Below are 19,615 nucleotides of genomic sequence, written 5' to 3'. Positions count from 1 at the left end.
CCCAGGCAAGCACGACTGGAGGCCACCCAGCCCATCGCCACATGGGCTGCGGGCAACCAGCAGCTCACAGGGACCTGACTTGGCTCCTGCGTGGGAAGAAAGCATGGAGGGAATATGTGTTTAATGAGGTGTTTCCTCCGTGCTCAGCCCACCGCCCTGCCGTTCGGTGTGTGGCTGCAGGCTGGGTAAGGAGATGGGCACTGCTGAGCACGCATGAGCATGTGTATGGATGCAAGCAGGCGTGAGTAGGATTTTCTGGCTAAATATGGGGCTCGGTGTCCTGTTTCCAGCAGCCAGCATGGGGGCTCCAGCTAGGCCCACAGTAACCAGCCTGCTTGGTGATGTGGTGGGGAGCCCACCTCTGTGCTAGTAGTGCGGAACAAGGTGACAGTGCCCACTCTGGGTGGGGCTTGCTCCCTCGCTAGCTGCTGTTGTGGGCAAGAAAGATTTGTGTCAGGGAATTCCAATTAATTTAATTTACTACCAATTAATAAACAAAAGCAGAGAGCCAGAAGCGGTTCCTGTGAAGAGTTTATTGGTGTAGCTGTTTCCACTACAGTCAGAGGAGTCACAATGCACAGCGACAACAGGCCTCCTACACTACACAGGGAGGACAGGACACACATGGCCACAGACACACAGAGACACTCGTCTCTCTGCCCCGGGCCCTGCGGTGGGGCCAGGCTGTGGGGCAGGAACCTGCTGCATGGGGAGGTTTCTCTCTCTGGTGGGATATTTCAGCAGCCTCCCGGGGAAGGCATCGGACCCTCCCAGTAATGAAGCACCCGCCATTTCTCGCAGGAGCCAGGCTGATAAGTGGGAACCGGGTCAGCAGCTTGTCCCAAATCCAATGGTGAAGCGAGCATCCCAGCCTCCTCCAGAAGGCTACTCCAGCTCTGAGCATCAGGCTTGGGTGCTTGTCTCCTCTGGCACTACTCTCAGAGACGCCACGGGCAGCAAGGGCACCATCAGCAGTTTCTGAGGCAACTCTGAACAAGGGCTGCTGACCGAGGGAGACCCCAGGGGACAGCCTAGCCAGGCGGAAAGGTGTTTGGAGCTGCCCAGAGGTGATGGGAGCCGAGTGCTGGGCATGCCGAATGCTGCCCACGCCAAGCAAGAGCTGAAAACAATCCTGTGGGAGGCTGACTGGACAGATGGTGGTCTGGAGGACAGGCCCAGGGTGCTGGTCCCTCTTTTCCCATCTGCCAGGCTGCAGCAGCCCTGTGGGCCAGGGACTGTGGCACAGGGCCAGCGTGAGCACTCCTGGAAGGGGGCAGAGGGAGCAGGAGCAAGGCATCTGCCAGCCGAGCAAGGAGGCTGCTGGCCTGGGAGAAGCCCACCGGCTGTCTGCAGGCAGCATCCAGCCCATCCCTGTGGCCGCTCGGTGGCATGTGGTGCTGAGACACTCAAGCTTCACGGCAGCGGAGGGAGACACAGTGGCACCCACTGGCATGGCTCCCCTTCACCACCTGGAGCCGAGGCACAGGCTGCCTCCAGCAAGGAGGGTGCAGACCCCTGACCCACGGGCACTCGGGACCCACGCAGCTTTGGGATGCGAGAGGCATCTCTCAGCCCGCCAGGTCCGAGAGGAGAGAGACTCACAGCCTCTGCTGAGCGAGCGATGGGGCAGCAGGAGCCGGGGCTGCCTCCTGCGGGGCTATGGAACAGCCGTTTGTTGGTCCAGGCAAGAGATCGCATGACTCATGGCAAGTCTCCAGTTAGTCCTTGGGAGGGAGGAGCAGGCGCGAGTGGCCTGTCCCACGAGCAGGGAGGGCAGCTCCCAGCTCACACAGGCATGTGCAGCTCATTGTACTCGTCCCGGCCGTCCTCATCAAAGTTTGGCTCCGCATCCTCCGAGTCCAACTGGGGAGAGGCAGAGACCGGGCTCTGAAGGCCACAGCCGCCCCCAGTGCAGGGTCAAGCCTGGCATGGAGGGATCAGTGCGCAGCGAACCAGGCAGCTGGGCTGCACTGGGAAGAGCAAAGCTATTGCTCCTTCCCCTCCCAACAGGCTCCTTTTTTTGCCCCTTATGCCTGTCTGCACATCCCCAACTTGATGCCCTTTCCTATAAGTGTTCTTGTTTGACAGCACGCCGTCACTGGGGCTTTGGTGCAGCACAGCAGCTCCTCCCTCCTCCCCTGCTGGCAGCACCCACTTCTGGATGAGGAACCCCTTATTCCAGGCCTCTCTGTGGTAGGATCCCCTGTCTCCTTGCCCTAGGGTGCCCATCTGTCCCACACTGCACTCCCTGAGCTACAAGCTCCAAGGAAGCCATCCACCCACCTACTGCTGTTGAGCAAAGACCCCCAGACAACAGCAGGGAAAGCCAAGGCTTTGCCGGCCCAGGATCTCCCAGCCTTTCAGTCTGCCAAATCTCTTCAACCTCACTCCAGCATTGCAAGCTAGACCGTGAGGACAGTTATCTGCTTACCGCTTTGAGCTCCCTGTCGTGGAAGAAGCGGGGCAGCACGAAGCGTCGCAATGGCACTGTCATGATCAGGACAAAGGGGAAGGCCAGGGATGCCACTGTAGATTTCACCACCCAGAGCAGCACAATGCAGGCCAGCTGGATGCAGGTGAAGAGATTCATTCTCCAGGTTTTCACCTAGGGAAGTAATTCCAGTCTAGGAACACATGATCCTTCCACACTGATTAACGGAGACCCAACTGGAAAAACATAACCCTTCTGCAGAGAATAGTACAGTCTCACGCAACACTGCTGCATGCTCTGCCTGCCTGTATCCTACAGCAAGGCAGAACTCCGTAACACATCAGCAACCTAGCAGCACACCCTTCTGTCAGGGCAGTGTCCCTACACCCACGCAAGCAATGCATCATTCCTATAAACAGCTCACCCATACAATATGAACTTTAAACTGACAGGGGATAGATTTAGATTAGATATAAGGGCGAAATTCTTTAACGTGAGGGTGGTGAGGCACTGGAACAGGATGCCCAGAGAAGTTGTGGATTCACCTCCCTGGAAGGGTTCAAGGCCAGGCTGAATGGGGCTTTGAGCAACCTGATCTAGTGGAAGGTGTCCCTGCCCGTGATCTTTAAGGTCCCCTCTAACCCAAACCATACTATGATTCTATCAATACCCTGGCAATACACTGTGTGCAGCCTATCAGCATGCTATCCTAGCATTGTGTCACCTCTGTGCGTGGCTTGCACTTACTCCTCAGCACAAACTTGCAGCCAAGTGGGGTCACCAAGCCAACCATCACTCTAGCAGAGCTCCATCCTCCCCCTACCTGCCTTTTCTTCCTCTGTTCCTCATTACCTTGTTCCCCACCACCTGCCTTCGCTCACCTTGACAACGTAGATGTGGTCAGGGTGGTGCTTGGATGGCATGAAGATCAGGAGTAGCCGCTCGTAGAGCTGGATGCCAGTGAGTGACGTAACCCCCATGTAGAGGAAGATGCCGAAGAGCACAGCCAGCGGGATCTGCCGCAGCATGTTCCCCATCACAATGGACAGACCTGCACAGACAGAGCTCAGGGCATGGTGTGTCCCACGCCAGCCCCTCCACAAGGCACCTCAGCCTCCGCCCCTCTCCCGTCTCCTCTCTGTCTGTCCTGGGCTGCAAGAGAAAGGAAGCTCAAGAGGGGCCTAGCTGGAAGGGTTGCAGAGATGGACTAACCATGGCAGGGTACCAAAGGCTGCCAGAGGAGAGCTGAGCGTAGGCAGGGGCAGTCCTGCAGCGAGCGGCAGAGTGCAGGCTGGCCCGTGGGGCAGGGATGCTGCCAGGACATTCAAGTGGTCGGCCCTGCCCTCCCCCCCCACTCTTTCACCCAAGCAGAGGCTCACCGACGAGGGCAGCAATAAGCACTCCAGTCACACGCTGCTCCTTCACCTCCTCGATCTTGGGCTTCTCTCCCGGTGCGATGGCCTTGCTCATGACCGTCAGGGCATTGACGTGGGTGACGGAGCGCACCGTCGCCGCGGTCAGCCAGGGCAGCCCAAAGAGTGCACAAAGCCCCCCCATAGTGCCAATGAGCAGCAGGTCCAGGTGGAAGCCAGAGCCTTTCAGCAGCTTCCTCTCCTTCTTGCTCACGATCAGCCTGGAAGGAAAAAGAGCCCGGGTCAGTGCCAGGCCCAGCCCAGCGCCCAGAGACAGCACTGCGGCTGGGGACTGTGTTCGCTCCCTGGACGGGGCGCACATCGGGACAACAAGGAGATGGCCGAGGAGAGGGATGGAGGCTGTCAACCTCAGGTTAGAGGCCTTCTCCTGTGCTTGGCTGAGGCAGATTTCCACCACACTGTATGCCAGGAGGGGAACCAAGAGGCGATGGGAGAACCCAAGAAGGTACAGCCTGAAATTGCCAGGATCTGGCCCTTGCTGTCCGGCTTGCATGCCAGGTGCATCTCCACACGAATGGCACCAGCACCCGTCCCAGCCTTGCCTGCCCAGGGGTTAGTGATGGTTGGCATTGGCGGGGGAGGTACTCACGTAGTGATCTGTGTCTCCATGAAGATAAGAATGAAGACCAGGAGGGCAGGGATGGCAGAGGCAAACATCATCCACATCGGAAAGGTCCCACTGCTGCCCATGGGGTGAATGAACCATCCACGCTTGTGAGGAGATGTGACCGACAGGCCGGAGGGGACATTCAACTTCTGGTGGTGTAGCCGCAAAACCCAGCAGTTACTCATTAATACACATATACCCACAGTCTCACACACCAGCCTTGACCCTTCTGGTCTCCCTCAGATGACGGGACAGACAGCCTGACCCAAGCAGGACTTTCTCATGGATAATCCCCTTCAGCGCAAAAAAACCCCATGTCCCTGACATGGGCCTGTCTCATTTCCTTTCAGCTATTGGAATTCCCTTGGTTTTTGTCCAAAAGACCAAGGAAGTATCTTCCCTCAGGAACTTCACCCCCATGTCAGTGCTTGCAGACCATGGTTAAAATGCTCCTTGACCTCTGCCTGGACAAACCAAGTGTCCCGAACTGCCTACCCTTCTCTGAGGTGGCTTTCCAGACTTTCCAAGCCTTTTATGAGACATTTTTCAGAATTGGTTTTGCAGTGTGGAGCCCAGAAGTGGCCACATTCTCTGGAAATGACCTTACCCTGATCATGTTCAGAGGGAATATCACGTTTGTGCTTCTATCGGAGACCACACAAACTCCCAGCTGTACAACATCCCCCCCGACCCTGCGTTCACCAGTATTTGAACTCTCAGCTCTGCGCTGGTCTACAGCAGTTCTTGCTATCTGCCTGCGTGAGCACTGCAGGGAGAGTTTATGATTTTCATTTATGTTAATCAGCATAAGTATGAATAATATTCCTGGAATGCTTGTACTTGAGCTAAACCATGTAACTAACTACCATTTTCTTGGAAACCTTTGTACATTTGCTGAGTTAATGCTGAAATGATAATGCTTTTGATATTAATTGTAGAAGTGTAGAAGGAGATGAAAAGGATGTAACAAAGTGCATGATTTTACTAATGTCTGAGAAAACCAGATTTTTCATTGAAATTTAAATGAATAAAAATGCATTTGGATTCTGTTGAGCCTTGGGCTGGCTTGATAAAAAGCTTGCATGCTGAACAGTAACTACCTTTCACCCTCTTCTCAATGTTAGCTGAAAAAAATACCAAAACAAAGAAAACATAACTACACATCTACTAAAAAAGGGGGGAAAAAAGGAAACCTGTGAGATGGTTTTGTTTGGTAACATTTAAGTTTGACCATAAACTGGGAAAAGAGATCATTCTGTTTGAGATAACGTGATCAAAATATTTAGTAGCCTATAATCAAGGAGAGTATAAATATGTTAAGTACTAAACCCATGACAAGTACCCCACTGAAACCACTCCATATGCCTCCCTCTTCAGTGTGCATGCAGTTTATGTCTTGTTGATTGACTGCAAGTTTTTAGAGTTACAAACAAAGAATGAACTGCGCTGAATCTCTCTGGTCCCCTAAAGCCTCCCCTACTAACAGCTGGAATACCAAAGGGATAGATACCAGCGCAGTCCAGTCCCTGTAGCTCTGGCTGCAGTCTCAGCAAGACCCTTGGAGCTCCCTTCAGTGTGGGGGTGAGGACAAGGGGAGCAGCTCTGTTTGCTTTGCACTGTTATGACTAAAAAGGCAGGAACTACAAATCTCCTGTTGCACAAGAACAGGCCACGGTGCTGCAGGGATCACTGCGGGGCTGCAGGAGAGGCTCCAAGGGTGGCATTAGTGCCTACCTGTGTGTATGTGTCAGTGATGGTGTAATCCACCAGCACCATGACCAGGATGGAGATGGGGATCCCAAAGTCTCCGATGATCCGCCGAGCCTGCAGAACAAACACCCTCTCTGGCAAAGGGAACGGGGCAGCTCCATGCACCCGGCCTGCTGCAGGGAGAGCCTGTGGCAAAGCGAAGTCCCAGGTGGGGTCAAGCACCACTGCAAACCTGAGCACTGCTGATGAGCAGGGCAAGGGAACCCAGCCTTCACCCATGGGGCTGTGCATCCCACTGCCCATGCAACTCCACCATTCAAGTGACTGGCTAATTCCTCCTACTGGCCTATTCAGATGGTGTTCCACGTGTTACATGGGCACCCTGCATATACAGAGATGCCCAAAGGGAACAAGTTGTAAGCTCTTCCTCCTATACTGTAGTTTAACAGACTTGTATCCAGCCAAAGGAGCTTTCTCAAGGCCCAGAGGACTTTTCGGCAAAGCTGAACAGGAGCAGGACAGTGCAGATACCATCACCAACAGCCACCTCTGGTCTGCAGCCTAGGACAGGCTACCATCCCTTCTGCACAGTATTTAAGGGATTGCTGGTGTTTCTTTGGGACACAATCCAAATGCTCTGGAGAACAAAGGTCTGTAGCAAGAAGCACTATTTCTTTGGCACATCCCTTGTCCTTAACACCTGGGTCCCACAAACTTCTCACCTTTCCTCCTAAGAAACGGCTGTTCTTGAACTTGCGCATAAAGAAGGCAATGAAGAAGGTTCCCAGCATGAGGATGAGGGAGAGGAGAGCAGTGTTGGGCTGCATCCTGATTCCCAGTGACATCGCATCCGCAGAGAGCATGCTGGCATTCAGGCCGCTCTGCACGTTCGGTGGGTAGAACTTCAGCAGAGGATGTTCTGCAAACACCTGGGCAGGTGAGAGAAGCAGCGGGCACTGTCACCGCGAGGAGGGGCAGGGGGCACTGTCTCTACTGGGGGCAGGGGGAAGCGGAGGCGTCCTGCTCTGTGGAGTGGTGAGGGCGGTAGATGGTGGGCGCGGACAATCCCAGCATCCGTCACCTCGCCTCGCAATCTACCCAGCTGGAGAGGGCTGGGGAGAGAAAAGTGGCCCCTCTTTAATGCCTCCTGCAGGAAGAGAAGGGGAGACAGACGTTAGGGCTCACCCTGCCAGCCTCTGTGGTGGCACAGGGGCCAGCTGGGCTGGGGCATGAGAGGCCAGCAAAGAACTGCTCTGCAGAACACCTAGGAAAGCTGTGGCTGAGCTGGCCCTGTTCCCCTGCCTCCTGTATGCTAAAGCAGCAGGATCCTGGGGGACTGAAAGATGCGGCAGCCCGTCTCCCTGGGGAAGGTTCACCTTGTACAGTTTGTAGAAGGTCTCGTAGATAAAGATGAGGGAGATGAGGAAAGCAAAGATCTCCTGGGTGAAGGGCGAGATGTAGCGCACCAAGAAGCTTCCCTCAGCTGCCACAATAATGAAGATGAAGACGATGAGCCACAAACCAATCCACACTCTGCCTGTCAGATACTCAATGCCTTGTGTCTGGCAGAACTGAAATGGAAAGGGGAAGGAGTTACTCATGGCTCCTCAGGCTGCCTCCCGCATCTGCTCCCCATTAAGATCAAAGACTCTCCTGGAAAAAAGCATCTACATCTGCTCAGGCATCCAGCACAGAGACAGTGAATTCAGGACTGGAGTCACAGGTAGAGTTTCAGAATTTGCATTAACATCAGCCAGCTCATACCAAGCAGGTCTTCACTGCTCCGGTTTTTGTAACAGTACCTCCTTCACTCTCTGCTGAAGCCATCCCAGGCATGACGCTCCCCATCCCGCCCATATGGAGGTGCCGTTACTCAAACACAGCTCTCCACTGCTCCACACACTCAACAGCACGAGGCTGTTCCCTGCAAAGGAGAGTCTGAGCACCCTGCTATATCCTGCTGCATAAAGGCGACATTAGCTGGGGCCTGATCTCAGACAGCGCCCTGCATACACACACAGTTGTACGTGTGTGTCAAAAAGTCCCCAGGCTATCACCACAGAACAGACTATCTCCACTGCCTCTGCTCATCCACACGCAGCAACCCCAATTACTTCCAGCACAAATCACATCCCTCTTTGCAGCCTTCCTCAGTACCACCACAGACAGTGCCCTCACACGCAGCAGAGGTACACCTCCATACACAATGACTGGGCAAAGCAAAAGCAGTCAGTGAGAAGTGTGGTCACAGGAAAGCAGAGAAATTCCCACTGTGCGATGGCATCACCAGCTCCAAATTCTTGATATACCAAGGTGAAAATCTAGCTGTAGGAAAAAACATGCTTTAAAAGCCCAGACATGCTAGGAGTCAGAAAAAAGGAGAAGGATTAGACCCACTGCTTGGAGGTAGGGTGACACAGGTTTGCTGTTAACAGTGAAGAGATCATGCTACTTGGGGAAGAAACATGTCCATCCTGGCTGGCCAGAATATCTCTGCACACACCCTTGGGCTCATCCTGAGAGGTGGGAGTAAGGTACGTGGGACATCCCAAATGGATGGTATACTGAATGTTGTTGGGTTCCCATACAAGAAAACCTGGACACAGGTAAAAGTTGTGAAATGGTCTTCAAAGGAAGCCCCAAGAACAAGAAAGTCTTATGGCCCAGCATTTCAGGATGCAGCTACAAGTGCTCATTGTGCCAGGATGGGCTGCAGCACAGGGCTGGGGGATGCTCGCCTCACAGGTCGGCAGGCAGAGGAGTGCTGTCACCACTGTCACACCTCAAGGGGGTCAGTCCGCGGGATACAGCAAGAGGAGGCAGAAGTCCCTATGGCATGACCTGCAAAGGGTCAGCGGAGCCAGGGCCAGCCCCGGCCGAGCTGAGGGCAGCCTGGTAGGACCCAAGGAGTCCACACCACCAAAGACCCTTTGGAGAGCTGAGGAATGCCAGCTGCCCTCTCCGGCACAAGAGCAGAGCAAGCAGGTGCCAAGCACAGACACTGCCTCACAAGTACCTTGTAAAAAGCTTCTTCAAACACCAGCAGAGGCCCTGAGAAACCAATGACCAGGAGCGGCTGGGCTCCAAGTAGGGAGAAGAGGATCCCTAAAACCGAGGTGGAGATTATCAGCTCGGAGACCCCCATGAGACCCTCAGTTTTCTCTCCTGGGAAAGAGAACAACGTGTGAGTGTTATAGCCTAGACACAGGCACCGTCACCACAGGCAGGCAGGCTGCAGACACAGCTCCAGACGGAGGAGGCAGGTCCCCATCCCATCAGTCAGAGGTCCCCTGCGCTGGGCAGGGAGCACAGAGGGAGCCCGGGGAGCCGAGGCTGGAGAGGCCAAGTGGCAGGGCAGGGACAAGGCAGCAGCCGAGGTGCAGCGCTGCTGCTCTCCCCGAGCGAGCAGCACCAAAGCCCACCCCAGCACAGCACCACACAGACACAGCCAGTGTCCCAGCGTGCAAAGAGCAGACCAGAAAGCAGGCCCATTACCTAGGAGTCCCCCGAAGGTGATGGCAGGAGAGAGAGCAGCAAAGTAGATGAAGAGAACGGCCGCGAGACACTGGCTGTGCAAGGCGTCTCTGATGTCACTGAGGTATTTGGGGTACCTGCGCTTTATGTCCCGAACCAGACCTCCAAAAAATATCCCGGTCCGCTTCAAAGGGTCGTCCTCAGCTTCCTCCTCTTCTTCCTCAGCTTTCACTTCACACAGCTCTGGAGGTGCACGGAGGGCAGGGCTTGAGCAGGGGAACGCAGGTCTGCCCTTGGGCTGTCCCTCTACCCCGTACCCCGTGGAGACCTTCCTCCAGCAGCACTAGCATGCTGGGCCCCCTGTGACTGCACATCCCCCTGCCTCCAGCTGCCAGAGCTGCCCACAGCCACTGTCCTGCCTCCTCTTGCCCCCCGCCCCACTGCCCACTGCAGGAGCCAGGCCCTGCTCACCCCTCTGCCAGGCTCTGTGAGGGGAGGGCCCACTGGGGCACACAGGGCACTAGGCACAAACTCTTTTGCCCAAATGCGAGTGGAGAGACCTTTGGCTTCCTGGACAGCCCCTTCCTTCATGGACTTCTGCTCCCTCTCCTTCCTCTTCCTCAGCAGCAACTTCTGGAAGGTAGCAATGGACTTGAGCAAGTCTTTCCCCTCCACCTCCGATGGGGGGATGACAATGCTGCAGTCCAAGAACTCATTGATTGCGTTGAGGAGGTCTTGACGGTCATCTGCCATGTATGCAGCCTCATGGAAGTGCTGGGAGGGACAGGGAAAAAGAGAGGGAGAAGGCTCAGACCAAGACCTCACCCAGCTACCTGCAGCCTGGAAACAGGACGTTTGCTGTGACCATACAGTAACATCCCACTCCCTCGACCCACTACTTGCCTCACTACTGCCACTCTATGACCCACTCTCCTGAATCCTTCTTCCCTGTTCTTCTACCCTACGTCCTCATCTAATCCCCTGTCTCTCCTCCCTTCCCTATCCATCCTTTCCAGTGACCTCCTTGCTCCTGCTTTTCTCCCCCAACCCCACTGCTCTTGCCCATGACTGTGCTCCTGCAGCATCTCTGGCCAGACCACCGGGTGCCTCTCATGGGACTGCTCCAGCAATCAAAATCAGATCTGTGCTTCCCACCTAGCCTGGTGCCTCTCCTTCCCTAGGCTAGGTGCTACACCTGGCCAGCCTGTGCCTCTGTTCACACCAGATCACTGTGGCTGCATCAGGCCAAGATCCTTCTCCTTCCAAGCTCTGCATGCCACTGCTCAGTCCTGCAGGGCTTGCATTCAGAGCCCAGCTCAGAGATATACCAGAAGCCAGGCATCACAGAGATGAAAGACTTTCCCTGTCCCTGCAGCTCAAAATTAGGACTCTGCAACAGACCAATGTCCTCCTAGTCTGGGCTTGGGTTTGTTTTGAGGGAGAACCTGGCGGAGCCCTAAAGCGCTGCAGATACAGCACAAGAACCAGGACCTGAGCAGGGAGCGTAAAAGGCTCTTGGTCGACTCCACATGGGAGAGGGAGGGAAAATAGGAGTCTCTGGCATGAGGGAAGCCATGCAAGGGAAACCAGCCAGAAAGGGGGAGACCATCCTGACAGCAAAGGCAAGATGACAAGGAAAGACTCCAAGGAGACAATGAAGGGACAGCACTCCTGCAGATAGGCAGGGAGGTGCTGGTCAATGGGCAGAAGCGCTGCACTGCCTCTGGAATGCGCCTGCAGAGAACGGGCCGAAGGAAGATGAACAAGAGAACAGCCTGTAAAGCAGGTAGGGGATGGCTAAGGTCCCTGCAGCACACAGACTCCCCGGAGCCACCGCTCCGAGCTGTAAATGATACCGTACTGTCCTGCTGGCGCCAGCCGCTGAGTAGCCGCGCTACGGCCAGCCCCGGCTGTGGCAGCTGGCTCCCCTCTCCCAGCAAGAGAGGAGCAGAGACTCAAATGAGCGAGATCAGCCCACAAATGCAGTGCTGAAGCTGGAATACGGTGCCACACCTCTCCCAGCTGAAAACACGGTCTCAGCTGAGCCCTGCGCCGCTCCTGGGAAGGGATCTTTCAGCTGAAAGCCCTTGTTGCCCACAACCCACCTGCTCTGAGTCCCCAGTTCAGGGAGAGTTGTACACTAGTGGCAAGACAGACAGGTTTGTTACTCTGTTTGTTACTCCAGCCAGGAGGACCCTATGAACCTCTGATTCTCCTGTCCTGGATGTATGCAGATGTCGAGATTGTCTTTTCTTTGCCTTTTATTCTTTACCAGAATAATGAAATTCACTTTCCTGCCATCTAGCCAGATGGGACTTTTAGCAGTGCACACACTTGGCAGAAAAACCTTCCTGCCTCCTCATCTCTCCTCCTGCATGGATGTGCTCCTCTGCATGGATGCCCCAGCCACAGGACTCAGCCAGAAAGCTTCATCCAAACTCCTGACCACAGTGCCCAGGCATTGCTGGGTCTTTTTGCCAGTGTGGCCTGGGCCAGGCATCATGGTCACAGGCACCGCTCAGCCTCTCCTCCTCTCTGCTTGTGAAACATCAGCTGAACACAACTCCTCTAACCTCGGGCAGTCCTTTGCTCCTGCTTTTACATATGGCCCCTTTCTTCACCCAGCCTAGCACTCTCGGTCCCAGCCAAGTGTCTATCATTCTCTTCCCCCTGCACTACCTTGGCCAAGCCATGCTGCTCTTAAAAATCCCAGGTGCTCACGCCTGCTTGCCTGACCTGGGCCTTGGCATAGCATCTCTCAGCACTCCTGTCCCAGGACTGACTTCCGAGGAGCTACCGAAGCTCCCTTGCCTGTGCCAGCATCACCGCCCAGCAGCTCCTCACCTTGTCGGACATGAGGGTGGAGATTGAACGGCCAATTTCATGGTAGTCCATGTTGGCCTGGCTCGGTCCCAGCAGCACGAAGATGAATCTGACAGGTATAGGGACCTCCAAGACAGATTCCAGGAAGACGGCCTCATTTAGTCGGACAAAGGCCATAGTTGGCTGCTCCAGGAACTGCACACAACCTACCAGGAGGCAATGTTTTGAGCAGAGTGAATCATTGGGGTGAACTGTAGTGGGCTGCCTTTAACAGTGGAAACGGGGATTTTGGGGGTTCCCACGAGCCCTGAGTACTTGTCTCCAGACCACTGACACAGCACTGAGCTTCATGTCAAGGACTGTTCCAAGTCCCCTGTTCACTGATCATTCCCAAGCAGTGCTACTTTCTTTATCGTCCCAGTTAGCCCATTCTTAATCTCTTACAGATAGACTCTACTTACACTATAAGGGGCTAATTTTAAATCATAAAGTTGCTTTGCGCTCAGCCATTGCCTTGTGGGAGGAAGTCTCTTACATGTTACTTTTATCAAACAAACTTCTAATCTCATCAAAGAATTAAATCAAGTTTGCTTGACATGACCTATTTCCCATAAACCTCACTGCTTGACAATAATTACATTCTTATCCTTTAACTCTTTATTAATTGAATCCCATATTAGCTCTGCCATTATGTTGGCCAGGAAGGATGTCAGGTTAAACAACCTATAGGTACTGGATCACTGTCCTTCCCTTCTTGAGCACCGATGCTATGAGCTTTCTTCTGTTTTTCTCTTATGTTCCTTGTATTTCTAATTGTTTGGGGTTTTCTTTCAGATGAAGATGAGCCAGTTCTCTAAAGACTCATAGGTGCAAACTGCACAGTTTGTTTTACAATGTCTGCATCTCATCAATGCTTGGCAGCCTTCTCGGTTCCTAACAGATTGGGAAGTACTCCCGCAACCTCCGGCACACCAGCCGCTTCCTTCCCATACCGAACACAAATGTTTATTGAATACTTGTATTTCTCTGGCATTATTACTGATCTTCCTGCCATCTGCATCCAGCAAAGTGCTGTGTTCTGTGTTAGACTGGCAAATCTGGGCTATCTGAGTGGCCAAGCAAATCCCAAGACACAGCCTTACCTCAGAAATGGCCAGTGTTTAGTTAATCTGAGTATTCAAAGTGCATTTATGAAGCCGATTTGGCCTCGTAGTGGTTAAGCATCAGCTTGGCTGATCTGCCAAACCTCTTTCCCTGAGCTTTTCATCTACTGAATAGGCAACGACATTTATTTCGCTTGTAGTGCAGCTACACTTGCTGAAATGTTAATGCCAGCAAAGTGCTGAGGACTACTCTTGCGGTCAGAAGGTACCAAGCCCACTGATGCTCGAGCCTGCCCACTCACAGCCTTCTCGTACAGAGAAATATCTCCTGGCAGCACTATGGCTGATACCTGAGACCTTGCCACCAGCCAGGCTCTGCTCCCACAGCAACATACACTGGTCAGGGGCAGGGCTCGGCTGCTGGCAAGGTGAGAAGAGGCCAGACTGAGGGCAGCGACGGTCAGAAGATAGCGTGAGGACTGGTGGCAGTCAGTGCCTGGCTATAAGTCCCTCGGGCACCACTTACCCACTTCTGAGCTGCAAAATGGGATGTTCTGGTGAGCCTGGCAGGACTTTATCCTCTAAGTTAGGCCCACACTCTCAGCAGCACTGTCTAGCAACCTCTTTCTTAATTTAGGAAAAGAACTACCCTGGCACCCCTGTACATTTATTACAGACAAACAAAACATGCACCATCACCAAAGGAGAGCGTGTACAAGGCTCCCTCCCCAGCTGAACTTTGGGAACACGTACAAGATGATCAAATATCCCTCAGGAGGGAGGGCACACACAGCTGGGGCCAGACCAGGATCTACACTAGTCTCTTGAGGTGCTGTGGGACACTACATGCTGCCTCTTACCCACAAGGACCACTGTGGCCTCCGCATCTTCAGGGATCTTCTCCATCAGCTTCAGGTATTTACGGTGGCCCTCAGTGTTATGGAGATGCGGGTTTTTCTGCCAGGGAAAAATAGAAACAAGTAAGGATGAAGTCCTCACTCCTTGGTGTCCCTGCACAGCCTTGCACCCCACTGACATATCTGCAGCAGGGCTTGCCTCGGCTGCACACCCCACACCCTGCTCCACAGGCAAGGTACCCTCACAGCAAAGGCCACCCTGCAAGTGCCAGGGCTGCTGCTGCCATTGCATGCTCAAGCAGACATCTGAATACAGTGTGAGGCTAAAATTAGGTCCCAAAATTGTAAGGCAGTGACCTGATTTCCAGTGCTCCAGGTGATCCTGGGGAGCTTAGCCCTTGTAAATACAAAGGCCCCCATGGAGGGGCCCAGAGGTGGGTGCCAAGGGCTGCCGCCAGCCAACAGTTGTCCCCAGGGTGTGAAAAAAGAAGCAGTAACCCCCCCACGTCACCCTCACCTCCTTGCACTCGGTGTCATTGGCCTTGGGGTCGGCCATCTCAATGCGCTCTTCCCCCATGAGGGGCACGCAAGTGTCAGTGGTGTGGTTGTGGTGATGGTTCCCCACGATGGAGTTCATGCTGGAGCTGGAGTGGTTCCTCGGGAAGAAGCCCTCTTTCTCATCATTGGGGTGGCTGAGGGGGAGAGTGGTGGCCATGAGGGGACCCACCTCCCTTGCCACCTGGGGCTCACAGATAACCCCTGAGCCCTGGCAGCCCTCAGCCATGTGCCACCCACCTGTGCTTCAGCAGCAGGGCACGCAGCACATTGGCTCGGTCTTCTGCTCTGATCTGGTCAGAGATGATCATGGTCTCCACCATGAGGTGAGCAATGCCAGGCAGAGTGGTCTGTTCCAGGTCAAGGAGGACAGCACCTGCCGGCAGGAAGAGCCCTGCTCCTAGTGTGCAACGCTCCCCACCACACGCACACTCTGGGGGGACAGCTGTCCCACCAGGAGCCAGGCTTTGGTTGGGATGGAGATTCTCTCAGCTGAGAAACGCCCCAAGCCCAAGTGTCCTATGTGCTCTGCGTAAAACCTTGTCCCAGGAGAACACGAAAGCTCCAAGATGCACCAGTAGCTCTGGTATCTCCCTCTCGTTTTGGTCTCCCACTCTGATCAAACTTGCCTTTTCACAACAAAGACAGGTCCAAGACCAGCTGGCCCAGGCACAGCTGGGTGTTGCAGCTGCCATGTGCCCAAGAACAGCAAAGCAGAGCAAGGAATCTACACAGGCACCCTTGGGCTAATGCAAACCCTGGCAGAGAGGCTGGAGGATGGTCTGTCTCCACAGACCCTACATGGACACAGGGGCCAGACAGTGAAAAGGGGCTCTCCAGCAAAACCTATCCCAGAGCAAGACACAAACCCTGGCCTGTGGTTCCTGACTCACCATGGGCAATTGTCTTCCTGAGCTCCAACAGGCTGCGGAAGGACAGTGAAGCCACATGGGGTTTCCCCCACCTTGCTGTGTCCTCCTCCACATCCTCCTCAAACTTGATCCAGCGGGCCGTCTCCCTCCAGTGCATCTCCTGGTTCTTATCCACCACCAGCTCATTCAGCTCCACAAACACCTAGTGTGAATTACGAGGACATGAGACTTCCCCTGATTCATACAGCTCTACCAGCAATATGCAGAAGGCCTCAGGTTTGCTGTCAAGGTACGGCCTGGTCTATAAAGTGCTGCCTGAGCAAGCCTGCTTTAGTTAGCCAGAGGTTTAGTGAACAGAGACAGCCAGGACAAGTATCAATGGCAGTGTGGCAGGAGCTTCCATCAGCACACGGAGCACCAAAAAGCTACAAGTCAGATGGCGTGGGCAGAGAAGAGAGAATGATGCAATGCTGCATCACTTTCTACCAAACTGTGACAGTTTTGTCCTCTGCCCGCTTCTTGGTTTCCCCCAGAATTTCCCACACTTACCAGAGATGGTGACATTACTGTGCTGCCAACTTCCACAACAGCACTACCATTTCTGTGACTTTTTAATGCCTCTCCTAAGGTCAAAGCTTTGTGATTTCAAAGAAATCTCTGCTTTTATTGAAAGAAGTGTATTTTCAGCCCTCATGATGACAGGTAAGAGTTTGAAATGTCACCCCCAAGGTCATGTAAAGAATTAATTATATTGAAACCACATTTATCACTTTATAAAATGCCTGTTTCTAGTCTTGATTTATGGCTCCTAAACAAGTGTGGGAGGACAGTACATGGATACCTCATGGGGCTTTCTATCCAACTTCTTCTTCTTCTTCTTTTTCTTGACAGATGGAGTTGATGCTAATTTTTTGCTTGTCCTGGTGATCTGACTCCGAGATGGTTTTTTCATCAGATGCCTCCTCACACCAGGGTTATCTTCAAAACGGTGGCCTGAAGACATGGGAAAGGGAAAAAGACCACCAGTTTGTCTAGTGGAAACACACTGTCTGGCAGGGAAACACATCCAAAGCCACCCTTCTCTCATTAGCTTATGGTAGCAAAGCCCTGGCAGCTGGAGCACTCACCATCATCCTCCAGACCTTCGAAGATCCTTTCTGCCTCATCTGCCTACTTGCAGCTCTTCCATACGTTTGTGAGCTAATTCCTTCAAGAAGAAGGCTTCCTCCCAGGCTGTGCATACACTGGACCATCATTGCAAAAGCTTTTATTCATGGTACCCGAATAAGTGGTGCATGAACCGCCCCCATACTCCCTCAACAAAAAGCAACCTGAAGCCTTGTCTGCACAGCCCTGCACCCAGATAGCGCAGGCAGGCACCTGGCTGGGGCTCATTTCTCCCACTGGAGGAAGACCTGTTGCTCAGCAAGCATAAAGGGCAGTGAAGAAGGATATTTAGCTGCTGGTCTGGGAGATACATGGAAATATCAATGACTTTTATTTAATTGTGCGATGAGACTGTAGGATAACAGTGCAGACCGGGGCAGGCATGGAGGCTGGGCAGCTAACTCCAGCTATCACTGTTTCTAGATGATCTGCAGCGCTGCTGTAATGCCCTCTGCAAGCTCTGTTACAGAGTCTGGCTGGCTGAATCAAAGCCTCCTGAAGCCTCCAGAGAGGCTGTTGAGGCTGCATTACAGACCCACCACCAAACTACCAGTGCTGTTGGCTAACCAGTGCCCACCAAAACCTGGCCACAATCATGCCAGCCCTTTTGCCATGCCAGAGAAACAATACCTGGGCAACAGCCTGCCACGAAGAGTAGTTTCCCTGAACACTACCCAGCGAAATCAAGCGTATCTTCCTCAGCCCATGGGGATGGGGAAAGCCTCAGATCCTAGCTCCAGGATGGGCAGTCTCCCCCAGGTAGATCACAGAGTCAGGAGTTTTGCCCAGCTTCAGTCCACTGAGGCTTGCTGGCCCTGCTTGTAAGGCAAAGCCGAGGTCTTCTCCCTGGGGGACCAAAAGCAGCTCTCCGTTGGTTGGGATGAATGTTCAGTCTCCACACAGCTTTCTGCACTTAGCTGCAAGACCTGCAGCCCGCAGGGCATGAGAGCTAGCAAAAAGCACTGGGTTTGAAGGCCAAGTGGTCTCTTTGATGTTGCAGGAAAACATCTGTGCATCTCTGGCATGGAAAGACACACCCAGCATCAGGCCAGGCATACCATGGCCTGGCTCCTTTGAAATCTGGGTCACTAAATTTAACATGAAATGAATCAATACTGAACCTTAGGGTGTTTTTTCCCCATTGGCTGTCTGCTGATGCACGTCCTGCTGATGGTTGGACTCCTCCCTGTTCCACTTACTGCACTACAATGTCAATAGGAGCCAATAACTGCCCACCACCACGAACGTTTCTGGGAGTCCGGCATGTGTGGGGCTTCCTCCAACTTTTGCATGGATTTGTCAGTTCCTGCGCACATGGCAGCCCCTTCATCGCACTTGGTGTCGGTTTGTGCATAAAACAGTCCCCCAGGAAGATGATCTTGGTATTTGGCAAGTTTGCTCCAACCCCTGCAGCTTCTGATTCTCCCATGCACCCTGGGACTCTTTCCCACCACGTCCCTGGAAGCCCCGGGCCAGAGGATGCCCTTCCCAGCAAGACAGAGCGCTCACCCAGAACATGACAAGCCTCCCCCATGGCGGTGACAACCTGCTACGCTGTGCTCTTCAGCAACAGCCCTAGAAAGCACACACAGGCGTTCAGTCTCAGCCACCAAATGGCTGGAGGACAGATAAAATGAAAGGAGCCAAGTTTCCTGCCAGTATCTCCAGTGACTCCCACACTTGCTGACAGGGACAGAAGCTGGAGTGCTACAAGCTCAAAGCGAGACGTTGAAGGCACACTTCCAGACCCCTACAGAACACTAAGGAGCAATCCACTCTGCTGCTCTGCCCTGGCAGGGCTTGTGGCCACTGAGATGTCAGCTGGGGGAGAAAACTCATAGGAGCAGGGTGGACACATGGGCTTAGTTTAGGAAAAGGCCATTGGCTTTGGGAGTGCCACACAGAGCCCAGCTGAGGTGCTTCAGGCTACTCTACAGAGAGCTTTTCTGTGTTCCATCAGATTGGTGCTTCCCCCAAATGAAGGTCAAGCTCAAGTGAGCACCTAGGTCTGGGGTCCTTCTTCAGCACAGGATCTTGAACTGAGAGCAAAGGGTGATGTGCCCCGGCATAGCTCTGCTCTCCTTGCTTGAAGCCAAACTCCCCAGGGTGAGATGAAGCAGCCAAGGACTGCTCTTGCTGTACCTCCTCTCCAGTGCTCCCAGGAGCAGACCATGAGACAGTGACAACGACTGAGGACAGAGTGTGATTGCTGTGGTGGCTCCACTACAACGAACTGACATGTCACCCTCCCACACAGCATCTCCTACAGTCTCCTCCAGAAGATCTTCTTGCCACATTGACTTCCATAGGCAGATTTCTTGGGATGACCAAGTTCCTTTTCCACCAGCTTAAGTCTGAAGATCATAGATACGACTTTGCATTGGTTAAAGCCTTTTCCCAGAGTGCCTGCACTAATCAGTCCAACACAGCAGGTGATTGCCTTCAATTCATGTGTCAGCTCCTCCTTCCCTCTTTTCATTACCCTCTATCCACAAGCAGGAAGCCCAGAAAGAAGCATCGGAGTATTTATATCAGTACTAGAGAGCAACTTGCTAGCCCGGCATCACAGGGATGGTGCACATT

At 53.6% G+C, this 19,615-nt stretch overlaps 1 protein-coding gene across 6 annotated transcripts in view; it reads right to left on the bottom strand.

Annotated features, from left to right (window-relative positions):
* Positions 1-518: 518 nt before the first annotated feature.
* SLC4A3 (solute carrier family 4 member 3) overlaps positions 519-19,615 on the bottom strand; it is a 35,080-nt gene continuing 15,983 nt past the window's right edge. For 4 of the 6 annotated variants that reach the window (XM_032982544.2, XM_042783838.1, XM_042783839.1 and 1 more), the window contains 17 exons: positions 16,707-16,858; positions 15,887-16,067; positions 15,234-15,369; positions 14,956-15,130; positions 14,442-14,538; positions 12,500-12,684; positions 10,216-10,429; positions 9,677-9,898; positions 9,198-9,346; positions 7,558-7,752; positions 6,904-7,110; positions 6,206-6,295; positions 4,454-4,620; positions 3,811-4,064; positions 3,313-3,482; positions 2,432-2,605; positions 519-1,863 (listed from right to left, as the gene is read on the bottom strand). In XM_032982544.2, coding sequence (XP_032838435.1) covers positions 1,786-1,863; positions 2,432-2,605; positions 3,313-3,482; positions 3,811-4,064; positions 4,454-4,620; positions 6,206-6,295; positions 6,904-7,110; positions 7,558-7,752; positions 9,198-9,346; positions 9,677-9,898; positions 10,216-10,429; positions 12,500-12,684; positions 14,442-14,538; positions 14,956-15,130; positions 15,234-15,369; positions 15,887-16,067; positions 16,707-16,858 — 2,846 coding nt within the window. In that variant the 3' untranslated portion in view covers positions 519-1,785. Of the gene's footprint in view, positions 1,924-2,431; positions 2,606-3,312; positions 3,483-3,810; positions 4,065-4,453; positions 4,621-6,205; positions 6,296-6,903; positions 7,111-7,557; positions 7,753-9,197; positions 9,347-9,676; positions 9,899-10,215; positions 10,430-12,499; positions 12,685-14,441; positions 14,539-14,955; positions 15,131-15,233; positions 15,370-15,886; positions 16,068-16,706; positions 16,859-17,662; positions 17,767-19,615 lie in introns of those variants that run through there. The other 2 variants (XM_032982547.2, XM_042783840.1) reach the window with 2 other exon arrangements.

This window comes from Tyto alba, unplaced genomic scaffold, assembly GCF_018691265.1.
Source record: "Tyto alba isolate M040663 unplaced genomic scaffold, T.alba_DEE_v4.0 Super-Scaffold_7, whole genome shotgun sequence".
NCBI lineage: Eukaryota > Metazoa > Chordata > Aves > Strigiformes > Tytonidae > Tyto > Tyto alba.
The sequence above is the reverse complement of the archived record's forward strand: the minus strand, read 5'-3'. Positions and strand labels throughout refer to the sequence as shown.